Here is an 18,317-nt window from a genome sequence, read left to right as displayed (position 1 = left end):
CTGAAGAAAAACATTGGAAAAAAAAAGTGAGGCTGGACTATCGCCAGAACTGCTTCAAGTAGTGCCTTAGTAGAGATATGGAAATCATATCACTTACTAGAATTCCACTTAATAGTCAAAATTTTCCCTGTTGCATTGCCAATAGCCTCTTACGTGGGCATCTTGTAGGATCCTCCATTAGACCTCCAGGCTTGCATTTAGCATCTTACCACATAAAACACACAGTATGGGTTGTGGGCATGATAAGCAGCTCTTACTGAGCTGAAACTGATTGTTGCATTTGTTAAAGCAATGTAGACTGAGATGGAGAAGGTGGGAACATTGTCCAAACTATTTACAAATAGGCTGCTGTTTTAATTGGCCAATTGAAAATAAACCCCAAAAGCTTGGCAGTTATGCAGAAGTGTCTCCCTACAACAAGTAGCTGGCTGAGATCTTGCTTCAGTTTTTTAGATCAGTAAAGAATTCCTTGGGCAGTCATGTCCTCAGTAGTTGTTCTGTTGTATACATTACTATGGTAAAGCTGTAGACAAAATTCCACTGCCTAATGGCATCTCTTTGCATGGCTAATAAACATAGTAGTTATCGGTATGGGAATCTATGGAATGTTCTACTGCACTAAAAACCCCATAGTTCTGTTGCACTATAAACAATAATGTTGTCTTAGGTGGAATATGGGGACTTGGATCGTCCAGGATCTTCAAGTCCTGGGGGAACATCACAATCGAAAATGCAGCATCTTCTCCACCAGGTCTTAGATAAATTCTACCCCAAACGCTACAAGCAAAACAGTACTCCTGAACAGCTCAGGTAAATTGTTTGTTCTTCTATACTTGGCACTGAAAACAAATTTTACTTGCAAAATTCTGTCTTTATATTTAAGAAGTTTCCAGGAGTCCTGGCAAGATTATTTGATGTAGAAACTTAAACAAAACACAAGTGTCAGGAAAAGGTTCCTTTAAAAGAAAATGGCAGTTAACTAATATAAAAAGAGCCAAATCACCAACTAATTTTCCCCTAGACAAGAAGTTTAAGCCTTTCACTTCCAAATTAGGCATCTCAGTTCCAACAAACTCTAACCTAATATGAATTCTCTTTCTGAATTTTTGTTTTACCCTTTCCTCAAGTGTCAATTGAATCCAGATGCCTAACATTTGCAACGAGCCATAAAGCCAGCACATATGGGCTGCTTCAGGCCATGCAGTAATTCTGGTAGGATGTATTTTGGCAGGGCTTTTTGATGTTCTGACTTGGAAATTCTCACACACAATGCAGAGATCTCAAGTACAGAATTCAGATGCTGCCATGGATCTCAGCTCTAACTGTTTTAAAGAGAGAGAATGGTAATCTTCCAGATCCAAAGCTACTTGGGGATGCAGTGGTGGAACTAACACAATTAGCTCCTCTCGGAAGCAAATTCCGTCTGCACATAGCGAGATAGCTGCTAAACCATCCCTAGTGAGCCAAATCAAGAGTGAGTTAATATATATTTTGCCACTCCATATAGAGCATACTACAGACAAGTTAAGAGGAAGGTGAGAGTATAATTGAATGTGAAGACAAGGTGGGCAGGATTTTATTGTAACAGCTGCCTGAGTGTTTGTCATTACAGTTGTTTAATATATATGCCAGCGAGCAACCCATATGTGACTGGGATTCCTGGGCATTACAGTATAACTAGGAATAAAATAATTGTGGAAGTAGAGAAAATGCTAAAATAAACTCAGGTTGTACAACCCTCATAATTGACAGTGCTAGCAGGCCCGTCTGTAGTGCTATGTAGAACAGCCCTTTTGGAATACGAGGTACATATGTTACCTGTTACAATTTTACTCACCTTTCCTTGGAAGACATCAGTAAATAATGCTGTCTTGTGTCTTGGATTCTGAAAGGCAACTGGCTGACAGGCTGGCGATGAAGTGGATGGTGCTGCAGGGATGCTCTCCACCAGAATGCATTCGAATTTATTTGACGGTGGCCCGGAAATGGCCTCTCTTTGGAACCAAAATATTTGCTGCTAAGGTAACTGGAGTACACTTTTTTCTGTTCCTGAGAGTGAACTATCTGGGCAGAGACATACCTGTGATCTCTGGTAACCAGCGTTGAAAACGCTTCTACTTCAGGAAGGGGGAAAACTGAACAATACTCTTGTTCAGAACAAACAGCTCTGTTACCACATAGGTTTAGAAAGAGGAAAGAGAAACATGTTCTAAACACTAGGGGTTGCTAGCGTTTAGTAAATAAATACTGAAGGTTCCCTGGCTGCATCAGTTGATCCTAATACAGGGTACTAACTCTCCTTACAAACCTTGCCAAAGCTTTCTCAGGCAGGAATTTCCCTGGTCATCAAGGCTGCAATGATAGTTTAAAAAATACTATTTACATACCACTGTGGGGGTGGAAGGGAAGATTGCCCCATAAATCACACCAGGCAGCTGATGCTAGCTAAAAGGAGAATGAGTATTTCGGTCCTGTCCTCTGCTTGACACAGAGCTGGCTGCTTTCCTAGCCACATGAGAGAGGCAAGCACTGCTAACATCCTAACATTTCTGTTGCAGAAACAGAAAAACTAAAGCACATATTTGGGTAAGCTGCTAGCCCATGGGCATTGGCAGGACAGCAAAGAACAGCTGGAGAGGGTACTTCTCCCAGTAGCTTGTACCATCCCTCAGCCCATCCCAGGCTAGAGCTCTGTACCTATTACGCTTGCCTGAACTAATGTCTTAGCATATAGTGTCTGTCTGAGAAATCTTGGTTTGGCACCAACCATCTTCCCCAACCCAGCAGAAACTTCCTCTATTGAAAGCTTGAGATAGGTCTTGTTCATGGTTACATGTCTCTTGCTTTTAGTCAAAGCTGCTGTAGTTATGGAATAAAGTCTAAAGATGGACCACTTGGTGGATAAGGAATTGGCTGGATGGTCGCACTCAAAGAGTTGTGGTCAATGGCTCAATGTCCAAGTGGAGAACAGTGACAAGTGGTGTTCCTCAGGGGTCGGTACTGGGACCAGCACTGTTCAACATCTTTGTCGGCGACATGGACAGTGGGATCAAGTGCACCCTCAGCAAGTTTGCTGACAACACCAAGCTGTGTGGTGCGGTCGACACGCTGGAGGGAAGGGATGCCATCCAGAGGGACCTTGACAAGTTGGAGAGGTGGGCCTGTGTGAACCACATGAAGTTCAACAAGGCCAAGTGCAAGGTCCTGCACGTGGGTCAGTGCAATCCCAAGCATGACTATAGGCTGGGCGAGGAATGGATTGAAAGCAGCCCCAGGGAGAAGGACTTGGGGGTGTTGGTTGATGAAAAGCTCAACATGAGCCGGCAGTGTGCGCTTGCAGCCCAGAAAGCCAACCATGTCCTGGGCTGCATCAAAAGAGGTGTGACCAGCAGGTCGAGGGAGGTGATCCTGCCCCTCTACTCCGCTCTTGTGAGACCCCACCTGGCTGCATCCAGCTCTGGGAGCCCCAGTACAAGGGAGACATGGAGCTGTTGGAGCAAGTCCAGAAGAGGGCCACAAAGCTGATCAGAGGGCTGGAGCACCTCTCCTATGAGGACAGGCTGAGAGAGGATTGTTCAGCCTGGAGAAAAGGTGGCTCCGGGAAGATCTAATTGCAGCTTACCAGTACCTGAAGGGAGCCTCCATGAAAGATGGTGAGGGACTGTTTATTAGGGAGTGTACTGACAGGACAACGAGTAATGAGTTTAAGCTGAAGGAAGGTCCATTTAGATTAGATGTTAGAAAGAAATTATTTATTGTGAGGGTGGTGAGGCACTGGAACAAGTTGCCCAGAGAGGTTGTGGATGCCCCCTCCCTGGAAGTGTTTAAGACCAGGTTGGATGGGGCTTTGGGCAACGTGGTCTAGTGGAGGGTGTCCCTGCCTGCAGCAGGGGGGTTGGAACTAGATGATCTTAAAGGTCCCTTCCAACCCAAACCATTCTATGATTCTATGATGGAAGAGACCTCTTGAGAAAATATACAAGAAGTTTCCAGAAAGACAATCATTTCCACTGTCAGGAGTAAAAGCAGAAGAGGTTACTGGTATTTGAGGTTACCGACACTGAAGAATCAGAATATAGAATAGTTCCACTCAGAGTTTAAATAATGTTGATATTTCTGATGATTACCATATTTTATAACTTTTGAATAGTTAAACAGCAAAGCCTGTGGCCTTAGCCATGTAAGAGCAGATTCCCAGGAAAGATTTATGTCATGAGCCATAAGACCACATAACTAATTTTTAACAGATAATTGATGCACATTTGTCAAAATCTGTAAGAAAGAAAATTGCATTGATGTGATGGCACTGGGTGCACAGGTATTATAGAAACCAACAGGCTTCACTGTCTGCCTGACTGATGGGAGTAGTGTAAGAGCCAGAGCAGAGCAGAACTGACGTTTTGTTGCTCTGCGCTAGCATTTCCTTCAGTTTTAACTACACTGATGGAATTTAATTAATCTCAAAGTCTTCATTATCATTGCATCTCTTATGCCACTAGGCCCAAAATTCTATGTAAATCTGAAAATGTTATTCCAGATTTTGACAAAAGTCCTCTTAAAATCAAACCAGGTCAGACCAGTAAGCCTATGGGATTCTCTCTCATCTTCGCTTTATCCTTAAAACCCAAGATTTATGTCAGAAACATCTAAATGTCAAGAAATATCTAAATTAATAATTTTCTTTTTCTCTAGCCTATTTTGCCTTCCTCATTGGAAGACTGTCCAGTCTGGGTAGCTGTGAATGAAGATGGTATCAGCATACTGGATTATAACACTATGGTATGGTGAGGAACACTGTTTAAGAACAATAACTTACCTCCCACAGAAAGACATTCCCCTGAGTCCACTTAAAGTCACTAAAAGTTTGTCTTTAACTTCAAATGGATCCAGAAGTTAATTTGTAGAAGTCAGAGATGAGGGAAGTCAGTGCTATGTTTGAACGCTACATAAACAAAGGAAAATTACAGCTACAGTGTAAGGTAAGGTTTCACGCAACAGCTAACTGCCTCTTTGATGGGCAGCAAACACGCTCATATGTCTTGCAAAATCTCAGTGGTACGTGCTTTACCACCACCACCTGGGATGTAACAGAGTTTGGACTAGTGCTCTGAAGCAATAAGGCGTCGAGCAAGCTAGGAGAAAACTAGAAATGCAGTTCTCATTTGACAGTTCTCTGCCAGCTCTTGCCTATAGAGCCAATTACTTATACGGCCTGTTACTGCTGGAGATCTCGTGTTCTTGCAGTAAGCAGCAAATATATTAGTTTAAGGTGGCCATTTTTTCTTTTACAGAATTATGACTCTTTCAAACTCTCTGTTGTCTGCAGCACTTGAAGGTCTCTTATTCATACTCCTCTGTGCTGACCTTTGGAGGCTGTCGAGATGACTTCATGATTGTAGTCAGTCAAATGAAAGAAAGGAGTTCTGGAAAAAACAGCACTGAAAAACTTCTTTTCGCAATGGCAATTCCAAAGGTAATTACAAAATGAACCATAAGTTTCTCTCCAACTGGGAACATCACAGCTGGACATTTTGTACAAGCCATGGGGACTGGTACTTGTAGCTGCTGCACTAGCTATATACATTCAAGAAATCCCTTGTAAGCTGGAACTTTTAATCAAGAGACTTACTCTACTGAACTTTTACAGATAGATCTTCAAAACCAAACAACTGCATGTGAGAAAGCCATTTGCAAAAGTTATGCAGTCAATAGGTTCTAAAAATCAAAGGGCGCTCTTACCTCTAATTGACTTACAGTTAATCATTTTCTTTTTTCCCTAGATTGTTGAAGCAACACTTCTTATTGCCAGCTATATTAACTACCGTTCGACACCTTCACTCCTATCTTCTACACAGCCCTCCCGAAGCAAAACACCTGCTAACAAGCTCTGGGAGACTGAAAGTCGGGGCTTTTTTCCTTCCGTGCCTCGAAGCACTAAGGCACCCACCCTGCTCTGAGGGCTCATTCCAAATTACTTTAGGGATTTTGGGGTGGGGTTTTGGTGCGATTTTTGGGTGGATTTTTTTTTTTTTTTTACTGCTCTGTACAGAATTGCAGACTGCTATGATTTTTCTGGTTACATACCTTACTTTAATGAGGGCTCTGATTCTTTTTCCATAATAATAGACAAAGTTCCTTAGTGTGGGTAGAGGCAGTGTCCCTTCTCTTAAAAAATGTTGATTTTGGGGACTGTGCAGGAGTTTCCTTTCCATGCCACGCTCCATCCAAAATACCATGCCTCAGGTCATTTGCCTGCACGGTGCTCTAGTCACATTAGCTCTCCTGCTGTGTTTCCTTGCACCCATTCTTCTTCCATCTCCTGATCTTAGTGCTTTGATAGAAGCACATGCGTTTTCTTTGATACATCCCATTTTCAGTTTTGCACCTGCCTTTAGATCACTGCACACCCTGTGTCTGGAATCTTAGTCCAGCTCTTAACACTCCTAGTGACCTCTTTTTCTCATCATAGCCCCTTTCAGTTATTATCATTTCCTATAATCTTCTGTTTGCACCAATCCCTAACTTGCTCACTTTTTACTTGAATCAGACTGCAACCTCTGCAAGGCAGATTTGAGTGGTCTATAGGCTTGAATCTGACTGCAGTGGGCTCAGGGCAGTAAAAACAGGTGGTTATAGCTGCTGTGGCGTGTGGCATGAACCCTGTACAAGGATGCACCCGGTTGAATACTGCCTGTATTAGGAGCTGCATATCACTGCATCATAAACTAGATATACACTGGAAGGCTATTACCAGAGTGTAAAGATTAACATGACGTGGTCTGATCGGGTAGTTTAGCTGTAACTTCAGCTCTATGCTCTGTCTGTGAATAGCCATCATATTAAATTTTAAATTCAATGTTGCCACTCCCAGAACCACTATTAAAATAGTCTTTTTGCAGAGTCTATAATAGTTTTTATGCAACTGCTTAACACAACCAACACAACAATTTAAACTTCCTTAAAGCTATAACGACTCCTCCCTGAGACTGATGCTAAAAGTGAAAGACAGAAACTTTCCAAGTCGTTGCTCCAGATGTGAAAGAAAGACACTGTTGAGGAGGAACTAAACTGGTAAGAATAATTCCGATGCAAGCCAAGGGTAATTTCAGTCCTGATGTAGGGAGTCAGAGTTCAGTGGTACTCAAGAATATTTTCAACTTGAACTAAAGGTGGAAACCTAGTGTCTTTGCACGTTGAGGACTCAGAACGACTCTTCCAGTCCCGGTGTCAGATGATGCCCCAGCTCCTACAGGACTGCTGCGCTGCGGGAGTCGACGCTCTTCTACGCAACAGATGAACATTAGATCTCTGCTGCAGGGCTGAATGTGTCACATGCTCTACCAGAGCAGACAAGCACTTTCACAGACTTTCTCTTAATCACTGTTGTAGATGTTTCAGGATGGGTTTGAAACTGCACATAATCTCAGACAAAGGAAGACAAGGCAAGCAAATCTTGTACTTTTTCTGTCTTTCAGCAACTGGAAGAGATCTTCCCGAGCCCCCAAACCAGCTCTGCCATTCTGACTTGACAAAGGCTGTGCCTTTCAAACTCCTGCTTCCTTCATGCTACCATAGCAAGGAGGAGATAGATAGTCAGCAACTGTGTGCTCAAGTATTGTTCTTTGGATTTTTTTTCTAAAGAATGTTTGGGGTTTTTTTGATCTGTTGCAAAGGTTCTTTGTTATGCTAGAGAAGGTTAATGGATTTAAAAGAAACAAAAGAAAAATAGCAATTCTTCTTGAAAAATCTAAATCGACTTGGCTTGAGTTCAGCTGTTTTGATAAGCATTCTAAAAAAGCTGAGAAAGAATAACTTTAGTTTCAAAAGTACCATGTGCAACTTCATAACAATTATGCATTCATGGGCAACCTTCCCAAATTAAAACAGTGTGAATCCAACCATTAGAAAGAATTCAGCAATAGCAAACCAAAGCTATTTGCAAATGAACAAACCAACCATACCAGTGGTTTTACTCTCTAGTATCTGCCACCAACCTTGAAATATCCAATGAATGCACACAGTGGTGTTGATACTTGAGGAAGTTTTTGTTTCACGCTTCTGGTGGGTGCAAAGCCATAAATGAAGAGAACATGGGACAGCAAAAAATCATTCTAAGCAATCCTTTATCAGCATCTTTGTAACATTAAAAAAAACCCCAACCCAAACACAACAAAAACCCCAACAACAAAAAAACCCCACAACCCAAACCATCCCATGGTGGGTTGTGGAAACAATCTGGCAGACATAAAGCAGGAAAAGATTATATGAACAGAGACCTGATTTGCACATCTTGTAATGTACCCACTTGTTATGAATTTAAGGACCATCCCTTGAAGTTACAGAAAAGGGTGGAAGCTTTCTGAGCCAAAAACAATTTTGAGAAGGTATTTAGTCTTTTTCCTTAGGTACTTTTAAGTGACTATATATCCTGATACAGTGGTCAGTAGTATGTATTTCCTCTTCCTCTCTCTCTCACACACACACATAGAGTCATCGTAGTATAGATACATCAGTTTGAATACAGAGAGTATTAGTCCTCCTCCCTCCCCTGTGCCTCACAATTCCCCCTGCACCGGCGGGTCTGTTTGGCAGCCTGCTTCTTGTATCCCCCCACCATAACAAAGCTGCTTCAGCATAAGCTGAGCTGTTGGTGCTGGGGAAGCTCAAAGCATGGAAGTCTCCAGTTCACAGTTCAGGGGCTGTACTCACCTTACCGTGCTAACACTCATGTCCTTAGAGGCTTGTACCAGGGCAAACAAGAAGCAGAGGTGTTGAATAAGCAAGAGCTATCCTGAAGCTTATTTTCTGTCATAACTGCACTTTAAATTGAGAAGCATGGCATATAGACTTTTTTTTTGTTATTTCTTAAATGTATTCACCAATACCCGAATGTTTCAGGGACGACGCCACTCTGATGGATGCACATATACCTCCTATTTATAGCTTACCTGACTTCAAACAAACCAACCCCCCTGTGTAGATATCTATTTTGTATGATTCTTTGGTAGAGAAAACAATTTTTATTTTAATTGATGCTTTTGGCAATCACTATTGCTGCAGCATAGAATGAGATGACAAAAGCCTTTGTTTTCCTAACTGCTGTGTGTATGTAAAAGGCTGTCTGGGAGATACTGTGAAATTTTTGTTTGTTCTTAATAAAATGCAGTTATGAATTAAACTGTAGTGTTTTCAGAGTGAAAGACACTATTCTAAAAGCCAAAACAGTCTCAATGTAAACAAAAATGGACAAAGATTGTGTTTGGTATCCAGGCACATAACTGGTGCAAACCTGCCCTAGTCTGACTCCTTGCTTCTCTCTGCTGATCTTCTCAGTTTTAGCAGGTGACTAAAGCGCACTCTCACAGACGCAGGATGTTCACGCCTTCAGAAGATGGCTAAAACAATCTTCCAGACTTCCTCCTGTGACACAGCTGCTTGGTCAGTTCTTCAGTGCACGTTCTCAGGACTTCATGGGGTTTTTTACAGCATAGTCACTGTCCCAGCACATTCAAGCCTAAGACTCTGTGCACTCTGCTGAGACATAATTTATTTTCTGACATGTTCTCCCCACCGCTCAGCAACTTCTCCTGCTGCTATAGTGCTCCTCAAGGGTCTTCACCATTTCTCTTCCGCATGAAGAAACACAACCTGGCTGAACCACACCTTGAGCAATACGCAGCTCAAGTGTACCACAAGGACCTCTGCTGGTGTCATTTACACAGTCATGCTCCCAGGGCCTGCCACTGTGGTTAACAGCCACTTGCTGCCCATGCCCCAACACCTGCCTTCCCCAGTTCTGCCTGGACCTGCAACCAAACACAGTTTGCATCAGGGTGTAGCTTCACTAACTCCAGAGAGCCCCACCAACTTATGTTAGGGCAGCGCTGGACTGAAAAATCTGGCCAACCCCCACATTTAAAGTATTTATGAGAAATAAAACCATAAAAAAATGAAATAACCTAGACAACGTTACCCAAAAGCCAGTTGCACATCCCCAGGGTGCTGCCTTTCATGTGGACAACCAGAATACATCCTGTGACACGAGCTAATCTGTGTCTTTAAAACTTCATTGCACCATGGGGGGAAAAAAAAAAAAAAATCCCCTTACCTCTACCGTATTGCATGATGGTATATTGCCACGTGTTTTAATTCTAGATTATGTAGACAACCATAGTACAGCATTGTATGCAAATTAAGCCTGAAAGGCTCCTGACAACTTGCTGGTTTAGCTCTTGTTCTGACATTTCAATTGTCTGTTACATCACTAAGGAGTCATGGGAAAAAAAAAGAGAGAAAAATACCAGGTAAAGGTTACAGTAAATTTTTGCTCATCAACAAAGAAGAATTTCCCAACCTTAAGTTACTCCCTAGAGCACAGATCAGTAAAACTTTATTCACGTAGTCATTACCATAATTTCCAACAACAGATTTTCCTCATATTCTCAGAGCAATTGATGTGGCCCTTTTAATGCCGCATCTTTTCCATGTCCTGTGTCATCATGCCCCTGCCCCATTCAGCAATGGATCCACACCTCCCCTTTCTTTTGCTACTTATGTTCTTCTAGAAGCCCTTCTTGTTGCATTTGACATCCCTTGACAGATTCAATTCCAGGTGAGCTTTGGCTTTCCTAACCACATCTCGGACAGTGTCATTGTATTTCTCCCAGGTTACCTGTCCCTGCTTCCACCTTCTGTACACTTCCTTTCTGTGTTTGAGTTTTGCCAGGAGCAACTTACTCATCCACGCAGGCTTCCCAGCATTTTTGCTTGACTTCTGGCTCATCGGGATGGATTGTTCTTGAGCTTGGAGGTGATCCTTGAAGAGCAATCAGCTTTCTCGGACCCCTCCAGGGTCCCATCCAACGGGACTCTTTCAAGCAGATCCCTGAAGAGGCCAAGGTCTGCTCTCCTATGGTTATTTCATTAAACATAATTGAATGCAATTTTCTGTTATTTTCTTTCTGAACTTCTCCTGTGGATTAGGAAGTTTCCATGCCAGCCCACCCATCATTTTGGTATTTAGAGTGGTAAATGCTAAATACCACTTTGGTATTTAGAGTGGTAAATGCTTTTTTCAAACAAAGGGTTAAACAGAAACAAAAAAATGCACATTTTTGGCAGTCCAGCCAAGATTACATTGTAAGTTTATCAGAATTTTCAGATCCGCAAAAGAGTAAATGTTCGATGCATGTTCATGCCTCCCTTTGCTCTTATTTCCCTTCTATTTTCTAATTCTTTTCTGGAGAGGCAAGGGAAAACCTTTTCTGTCTGAATCTAAAAAGTTCTGCTCACCATCTTCGTAGGAGGGGATTTCAAGGTTCACTTGTGTGCTTGAGCTGACATTTTCTGTAACAACTCTGTAAGTCTCTGTGGGCCTTTAGCCCTAACATCACCATACTGCTGCACCACTTTCTACTCATCTAATTAAAAAAAGCCATGGGGCAGGTTTGCTTGCTTTTCCATGTGTCTCTCCGAGTCCTGCTGCAAGTTTGCTGCCTTGATTATTTTATTTTTTTTACTATTTTATACCACTTGATTGTGGAGCTGTCTTCCTCTGCTCCAGGATTTCTTGACAACTTTTGTACACTTCTATCAAGCAGTCCAGACGTGGCTTGGAGCTCTAGAATTGAAGTCAAACAGAGAATGAGGCTCTGAACTGGCTGTAAAAGAGCTGGAAAGCTTTAACTTTCTCACTAGTGAGATTTGTCAGGCAGAGAAAGGAATGTGGAGACAACTGACAAAAAGCTGACTATGAAAAAAGCAGACATGTGGAAGGAACGAAACAGCAAGATACCTGCAGTTTATTAGCTTTCTCACATTACGTCAATGGAGAACAGATTTCCCTTTTACACGTTCGTTGAGAAATAATTCAGGAAACTCCAGCAGGTGTTTGATGGAAGCTGGTGATACAGGAATGCAAAGCCATTCCATAAGCCACACCTGCTCTGTGATGAAAAATGCCAGTCCCTAAAGCTGTCAGGTCAAAACATGCAGCGCTATTCTGCAGTTAGCTTGAGTCTCTCACCAACTCAGAAATCTGCTCCTTTCTCTGCTCATAGTGCACAGTGACAGCAAGGAAGAAAATCTTCACCTTCCAACCCATTAACCTATCTATTAGGCCACAGTCCCTCTAGAGGCCTACCAAACAGCAGATATCCATACACTCATCCACCATCCTAGGTGATCTCCACCCTGAAAAATCTACCTTCAGGACAGGGAATTTACACACCTGGCCCTTGGCCTCTGCTAGTACCATCAACAAAAGGACAAGAGAAGGTTAACTGAAAACATAAATTCATTTCACGCAAACAACGAACAGTGGTCAAAGTATAATGATTTTCCATCACTTCTAACCTGGACCAGATTAAAACCAGCAAGGAGGTGAAAGTTTCCCAGTCCCACAGTTCCTATGGTCCCATGACTTTTGAGCTCCCAAAACAGCCTTACTGTGTAAAGTCCATCAAATGCCTCTCCTTGCAAGAGTTGCTTAAGAGAACAATAGGTCAGTTCATTGCAAAAGTGTTCCTGGGCTCAGTGACACGGTAAATTGTATTTTTGAAGGCTGACATAACTTAGAGGAACCCAATGAAGGAGACACAATAAAGTTACTAATTACTGCTCCTTCAAAACTAAGTAACATACTAAGTTGCAGGTTAAAGTGAGAATTACTGGCAGGTAATGAATTGCAAACTGACACAGCTCTTTCTGTACCTCCTTTGCTGATGGAGTCAACTCTAAAAATACTAAGATATTTCCATGAAAATAAAACTGTTCAGAGTTGAGCTGGAAAGAAAAAAAAACAAACAAGAGAAACTACACAAACGCCAGGCAGCCTCTTTAAAGCTGGAAAGGAGCGTGTATAACTAAAACCAGATTCCTGATTGCAGCTCTCTGGAATTTATTAGTTGTTGATTTCCAGCAAATCCATTTTTTTCCCTTGACTATGTGTGAAATACTTAGTTTATATTATTGTTTACAATCTTTACAATTGTGGGACTGAGTTAGCAGCAAGTATCAATAGTCTACTTCTACCCGTAAGTATTTAGCTGAAGACTAACTGTATCCAGTCATAAACTGGATGTGGACTACTAAATGAGAGTCACCAGCAGCAGATGAATTAAGAAGGACAGAGAGGGCTATAAACCTCAGCAGTCTAAGATGTGAGGTACCTGTGACCGCTTACCACCACTCAAGGATCAGGGCTTTGTTGTGTTGGGCATGAACATGCAGAAAGAAAACCCATCCCAAAAACGGGATTATGAACAGTCAGAACAAGTTAGCAAGAGAAGAGAAAGGGGAGACAGGGTAATGGTAAAGCAAACAAGTTATTATACATTAAGCAAATTGCTCACAGCTTGTACTGTGATCTTTGCCAATGGGTGAGAAAGGGGAAGTCATTCTAATGACAAGGAGGTTTTTATGAGCACTTACGGCACACAGAGCTGACAGAAAAATCAACTGCAGAACGGTGCCATAGTTATGATGGTAACACTGAGCACAAGACTACACAGAAAGCTGTACAAGTCCTCAGTACCCTGTGTGAGCCAAAGACTTCTGGTTCATGCAAACTCCTGGCTGGGTTCAGATTTACACAGCTCCCTGTTCTTTGAATGGAGGGCAAATGAAAAAAACCATCCCCAATACGTAGTTCTACGAGACTTCTAATACCACCCAAGCCACAGCGCTGTAACACTCACCCTGAAGGCCCAGTCAGGGAAAGGCACCTGTAATCAGCTACTTGTAGTGGAATAAAGATACTGGCGCGCACACACAGATCACAGATCTGGATTTCTCCACCGTTCAAGCTCACCTGAAAGAGCGGCACAACCTCAGATACTCCCTGAGGATCTGCAGGGTCCTGGAGGAGGATGCACAGGTAGTAGATAACTTTTTGCTACAAGACAAACAGACAAAATCATCAGAGTTTGAAAATATTGTCAAAGTGCCTGGAGTTACCACAGAAAGAGGACCTGTTTCAACTCACTGGGCTGAAGGCCAATCACCCCAGGCCACAGTGAAGTCTACAAATTTGTATGTATAGCTTTCCTCCCTTCACACAATAAAAAAATAATTTTACCTGTGGTTTTTTCTATTAAATTTTTAACCCGAAAAGAACACACACATGCTGGAAGGGTACGGTCTGCTTTTCTACAGCAGTTTTGCAGAAAACCCCAGCAATAGGAAAAACCATCTCTTGCATTGTCTTATCTCCATCTTGATTACTTACAGAGTTTGGCATCAGGATTTGTAAGAACAGTACAATGCAAAGAACTAAAACCGCTAGCTCAGTGTCAGTGGCATTATCTATGGGATGGATGTGGCTTTTTGAGGTTATTTGTTTGGCTTGAGTTGTCCTTTAAAAGTGAGAGAACAGATAAGAGAATAAAGAGAGAAATCTGAAACAAAGCTCCTGATGTCAGTAAAGCTATAGATGGTGCTGCTTTTAATTGCTCTGGTAAATCACACTCATGAAAATAGAGTGGATGTGAGTGTGCCCATAGATAACACCAGAAGAAAGACTGTGTATGATTACCATGTGGATGGCTTCATTGATAACCACATCCTTCACCCGACCCATCTCAATGAAGGTTGCGCTCTCCTTCCCCGAAGCATAGGATGAAGTCACCTGAATGCCGAGTGAGCCAATGACCAATAGGGATTCCTGGTCAATTTTCACGAAGTGCAGGTATATGATCAGGCCAATCAGCGTGATGAAAATTGCAGCAGAAAGCACCATACTATTCTGTAACACAAGCCAAGCAAAGATAGAGCTCTGATCTTACAATTAACTGAACATGGCTTTAGATAAAGTAATATTGCACAGCAAATTATATTAAAGCTACAGTTACAGTTTACTTTTAGGTGGAGTCCTTTTATTCACCTGGCTGGCTGATATATGTCTAACGAGGTTTAAATCAGTCTTCACAGTACGGTCTGAAAGAATTGGGAGCTGAAACTGAAAACTGCAAGAAAATTCTATTCCCTTGTTAATTTAGTGTAGAAATCTCAAGCAAAACCAGCTAGTTACATCAATTATTTGCATATTATACACGTATCGACAGAGATCATGTCACTGACAGGAGTGTTGTGAAATGTTTACTAGAACTAAGGGTAGAGTCTCAGAGGGGAAGAAAAATCTTTTAGGAAAACTACTGGCCTAGTGGTTTTCTTCTCACAAACTGCAAGTCTAAACTTGTTCAAACCTCCTCTCTCTTCCTGCCTTAAATACCAACCTAGAGAACATTTACTTTCTCATGTGCTTTGTCTGAGGACAAATGTCTTTTGCACACTGCGATCTTGGGATTGCTGTTACACAAAATAACGTGTAACTGATGAAACTATAGGCAACAGTAAGTCATCTGAAGACCTCTTAATAAATCCTAAAGGTCCTACAACCTATTTCTGGGATGCTCTTAGAGAGCTCCAAGCTGCATACCCATGAATCACAGTTATAACTGACACTTCCTAAAGGACTGGAACTGCATGGTCCTACCACTCAAGCTGGGCCTGTACCACCATGTGAGGTAAAGCAGCCATGGCCACATTCAAACAGGACACAGGACTTCTGAAGTTTGTCATCATGGGAAAAAAACAGTCATTAATTGCCGACACTGAAATCCACACAGAAAGTGACTTTCAGATCTGGTTTCCTGGCAGGAAGGAAGGACTGTCACTTGCACAAAAGCTGCATGAGCACATGTAAAACCAAGCAGGACAGCGGGTGGTAACCACTGGCTAGGGTGTATGCTTTTATAACAAATAAAACTCGAACCATATTTTCTTATTGGAAACCTGCCAACTGACTCACGTCACAATCTCTGTCTTGATTCCTTGGAAAAGATTATTGAAAAAACTGAAGCGCGACAGTCATAGCACTGGTCACAATGACACGCTTCTTCAGTCAAGCTACTGACTTCAATCCAGAGATAACTGGTCTGGGTCTACAAGTCGGTCCTTCCCTGCACGTATGGGTCACAGATCTGGTATCTAAACTAATACTTTTGGATTTATCAGCAGCTTTTGAAATCTGTAGTGCCAAGGTCATACTGCCTCAGCTGTGAAACGTGAGCAAATAGATGACATTCATGGTGCAGTGGTCTCTGAGTCACTCAAGAAAATCCCTTTGGGGATTAACACTCACCTTCCTCAATATATCCTTTATTCTGGATTCCCACAACTCATCTCTCCAAGTAAATATCTGTTATTTGGACTCACAAGGATGGGCTAGGCAACACTCAACAGCCTTATGTACATCCACCTGATCTGGCGAGAGGCTGCAAACCAACGGAGGCATCCGAGAAGCCACCAAGAGCACCCAGCCCGCAGCCTGTGGGCCCTCAGACACTGGCTTAGCACAGCTCTCTTTTTCACCACATACTCATGGCGATCTACTGCCTTGGCACTCCCAGAGCATGGAGGAGGCCCAGGATACACGGACCACCTTTCCACCGGCTCTGGGCACCTTCCTTGCCCATGTCCTAGGAGCAGCTCGGCAAAGGCTGCGCGGGTCCCGCCAGGCCGGCGGGCTTTGGGGACACACACACCGCCACCGAGCCCCTCGGATGCCAACCACAGCCCCCGATTTACCCCCCCGCCATTTCAGCGGGACACAGGCCCAGGGGCGCAGCCGGCTCAGGGCCGGGCCCCCGGCACACCTCTCGGCGTTTGAGCCGCGGAGAGCTCTCAGTGGCGGCGGGACGGGGCGAGGCCGGTGCGCCGCGGCTCGGGGGGGTGGTGGGTACCTCGCTAAGCACGAAGAGCCCGTAGGCCGCCAGCCAGACGGCGGAGGTGACGGCGCTGAGCGAGCGGAGCTGCAGGCGGGGGCAGCGCACCGCCAGCTCCCGGCAGGAGGCGCTGTGCTGGCGGCGCCGCAGCGCGATGGGCGCCCCGGAGGCCGAGCGGTACCGCCGCTCCTCCATTCCGCCCCACCGGAAACACCGAAAAGCAGCCTAGAGCGGCCCGCCCGCTTCCATGGTGCGGCCCAAGCGCACACTTCCGCCGCTTCGCTCGCTGCGGGAAGGCTGTGGGGGTGCGGCGCGGCCCGGCGGGCGCGCCGTGCAGTGGGTCTGCAGCCGCCTGGTAGGGCCGCGGGGTGTCCGCCGCGCCCCGCCCCAGGAAGGCCGCCCGCCGCACGGCCAGCTGGAGGTGGTGCCGCTCGGTTCTCAGCGTCTTTCCTTAATCCTGATCGACATCAGGAGCTTCCGTGGTTTGCAAGAGTCGATGATTCACCGCTTGCTTCCGCTAAGTTTTAAACGACGCAGGTTTTAGGGTTGTTGTGTCTCTTGCCAGGATGAAGAAGAATGGGTTTTCCCCCTCATTTGCCTTTATCAGTTCTTACTGCATAAAAACTTAGCATTTTATCTGTACCATCTTTTACTACAGGCTCTTCTGGCGTTTTTTTCCAAAGCTTAGAGCAGTGTTTTCTGGTTCCTTGCTAAGTATGTAGTAAATTTGAGACTTGGCTTTGTGCAGAGACTTAATGAGCCTTTGTATTCTCTTTAACACTTCTCACTTATTACTTCGTATGACTTACCTGGCACTGGCATAAAACTACAGCTTTGTAATTTCCAAAGCATCATCCTAACGCCTTTGCCCCTTTTATTTGTTTCCCCTCCCGGAGTGTGCCCGCTAGCTTTAATTGCAGATACTGTCTCTCTGTGAGCAATTCACTTCATTCACGGTATCTTCAGAGCTCTTGGGTGGGTACTCTATATATAAACTTGTTAACTTGTTCTTGTCAGGGCAGCAAAGGAGTCTTCAACGGATATGAGAAGCAAAAGGGTGTTAAGGAATCACTACGAAGATCTTTGTTCGGCCTAGAAGAGTGGATGATGGTTGGCACTAGTGGAAGATTCGTGCGATATGTCCAGGATCTCACTGATACAAGAGCCAGGCTGGAGCTCTGATGGGAAAAGGTGAGCTGGCCTGGAGACTCCAAAAAAAAAAAAAAAAAAAAATATGCAGACAATGAACTGCAGAAATGGAGGAGAAAATGTTGACGTTAAAGAGGCTGAAGTAAGTTTATAGATGGAGTGAAAGTGGAAAAAACAATAAATTGAAACTGGAGTTACAGGGGTTTTTTTAAAAACGGAAGAAATGTTTGAAATGACAGGTGAGAAGGACTGAAGTAAATAAATAGGAGTTCTGGTGTGACAGCCTAAGAGAAGGGGACAGGGAGAAGGGGAAAGAAAAATTGGAGTAGGGGGTAGAAGAGAAAGCAATGTGAAGAGCGAGAAGGTCAGTGACAGGAGGAAAAAGAAGCATGAGCTCCCAGAGGAGTGGTAATGGTGACTGACATTCACCAAGACATGGGAAGT

At 43.6% G+C, this 18,317-nt stretch overlaps 2 protein-coding genes and 1 long non-coding RNA gene across 4 annotated transcripts in view; 2 read left to right on the top strand and 1 right to left on the bottom strand.

Moving 5' to 3' along the window:
- Nucleotides 1-8,164, top strand: part of PLEKHH1 (pleckstrin homology, MyTH4 and FERM domain containing H1) — a 52,624-nt gene extending 44,460 nt beyond the window's left edge. For both annotated transcript variants that reach the window (XM_075754192.1, XM_075754193.1), the window contains 5 exons: nt 668-810; nt 1,893-2,022; nt 4,693-4,779; nt 5,327-5,473; nt 5,781-8,164. In XM_075754192.1, coding sequence (XP_075610307.1) covers nt 668-810; nt 1,893-2,022; nt 4,693-4,779; nt 5,327-5,473; nt 5,781-5,957 — 684 coding nt within the window. In that variant the 3' untranslated portion in view covers nt 5,958-8,164. The remainder of the gene's footprint in view (nt 1-667; nt 811-1,892; nt 2,023-4,692; nt 4,780-5,326; nt 5,474-5,780) is intronic.
- Nucleotides 8,165-10,355: 2,191 nt separating this feature from the next.
- PIGH (phosphatidylinositol glycan anchor biosynthesis class H) lies at nt 10,356-17,045 on the bottom strand. Its single transcript, XM_075754194.1, has 4 exons — nt 16,743-17,045; nt 14,534-14,743; nt 13,811-13,894; nt 10,356-11,620 (listed from the first exon to the last, which is right to left on the bottom strand). The coding sequence occupies exons 1-4, from the start codon at nt 16,917-16,919 to the stop codon at nt 11,519-11,521; spliced, it is 573 nt and encodes a 190-aa protein (XP_075610309.1). The 5' UTR covers nt 16,920-17,045; the 3' UTR covers nt 10,356-11,518.
- LOC142602046 (uncharacterized) lies at nt 16,873-17,932 on the top strand. The gene is made up of 2 exons (XR_012835686.1): nt 16,873-16,974; nt 17,742-17,932. It is a non-coding gene; the product is annotated as an uncharacterized LOC142602046 (long non-coding RNA).
- The last annotated feature ends 385 nt before the right edge of the window (nt 17,933-18,317 follow it).

Source organism: Balearica regulorum, chromosome 5 (genome assembly GCF_011004875.1).
Source record: "Balearica regulorum gibbericeps isolate bBalReg1 chromosome 5, bBalReg1.pri, whole genome shotgun sequence".
In the NCBI taxonomy this organism is placed as follows: domain Eukaryota; kingdom Metazoa; phylum Chordata; class Aves; order Gruiformes; family Gruidae; genus Balearica; species Balearica regulorum.
This window is presented reverse-complemented; position numbering and strand designations above follow the sequence as displayed.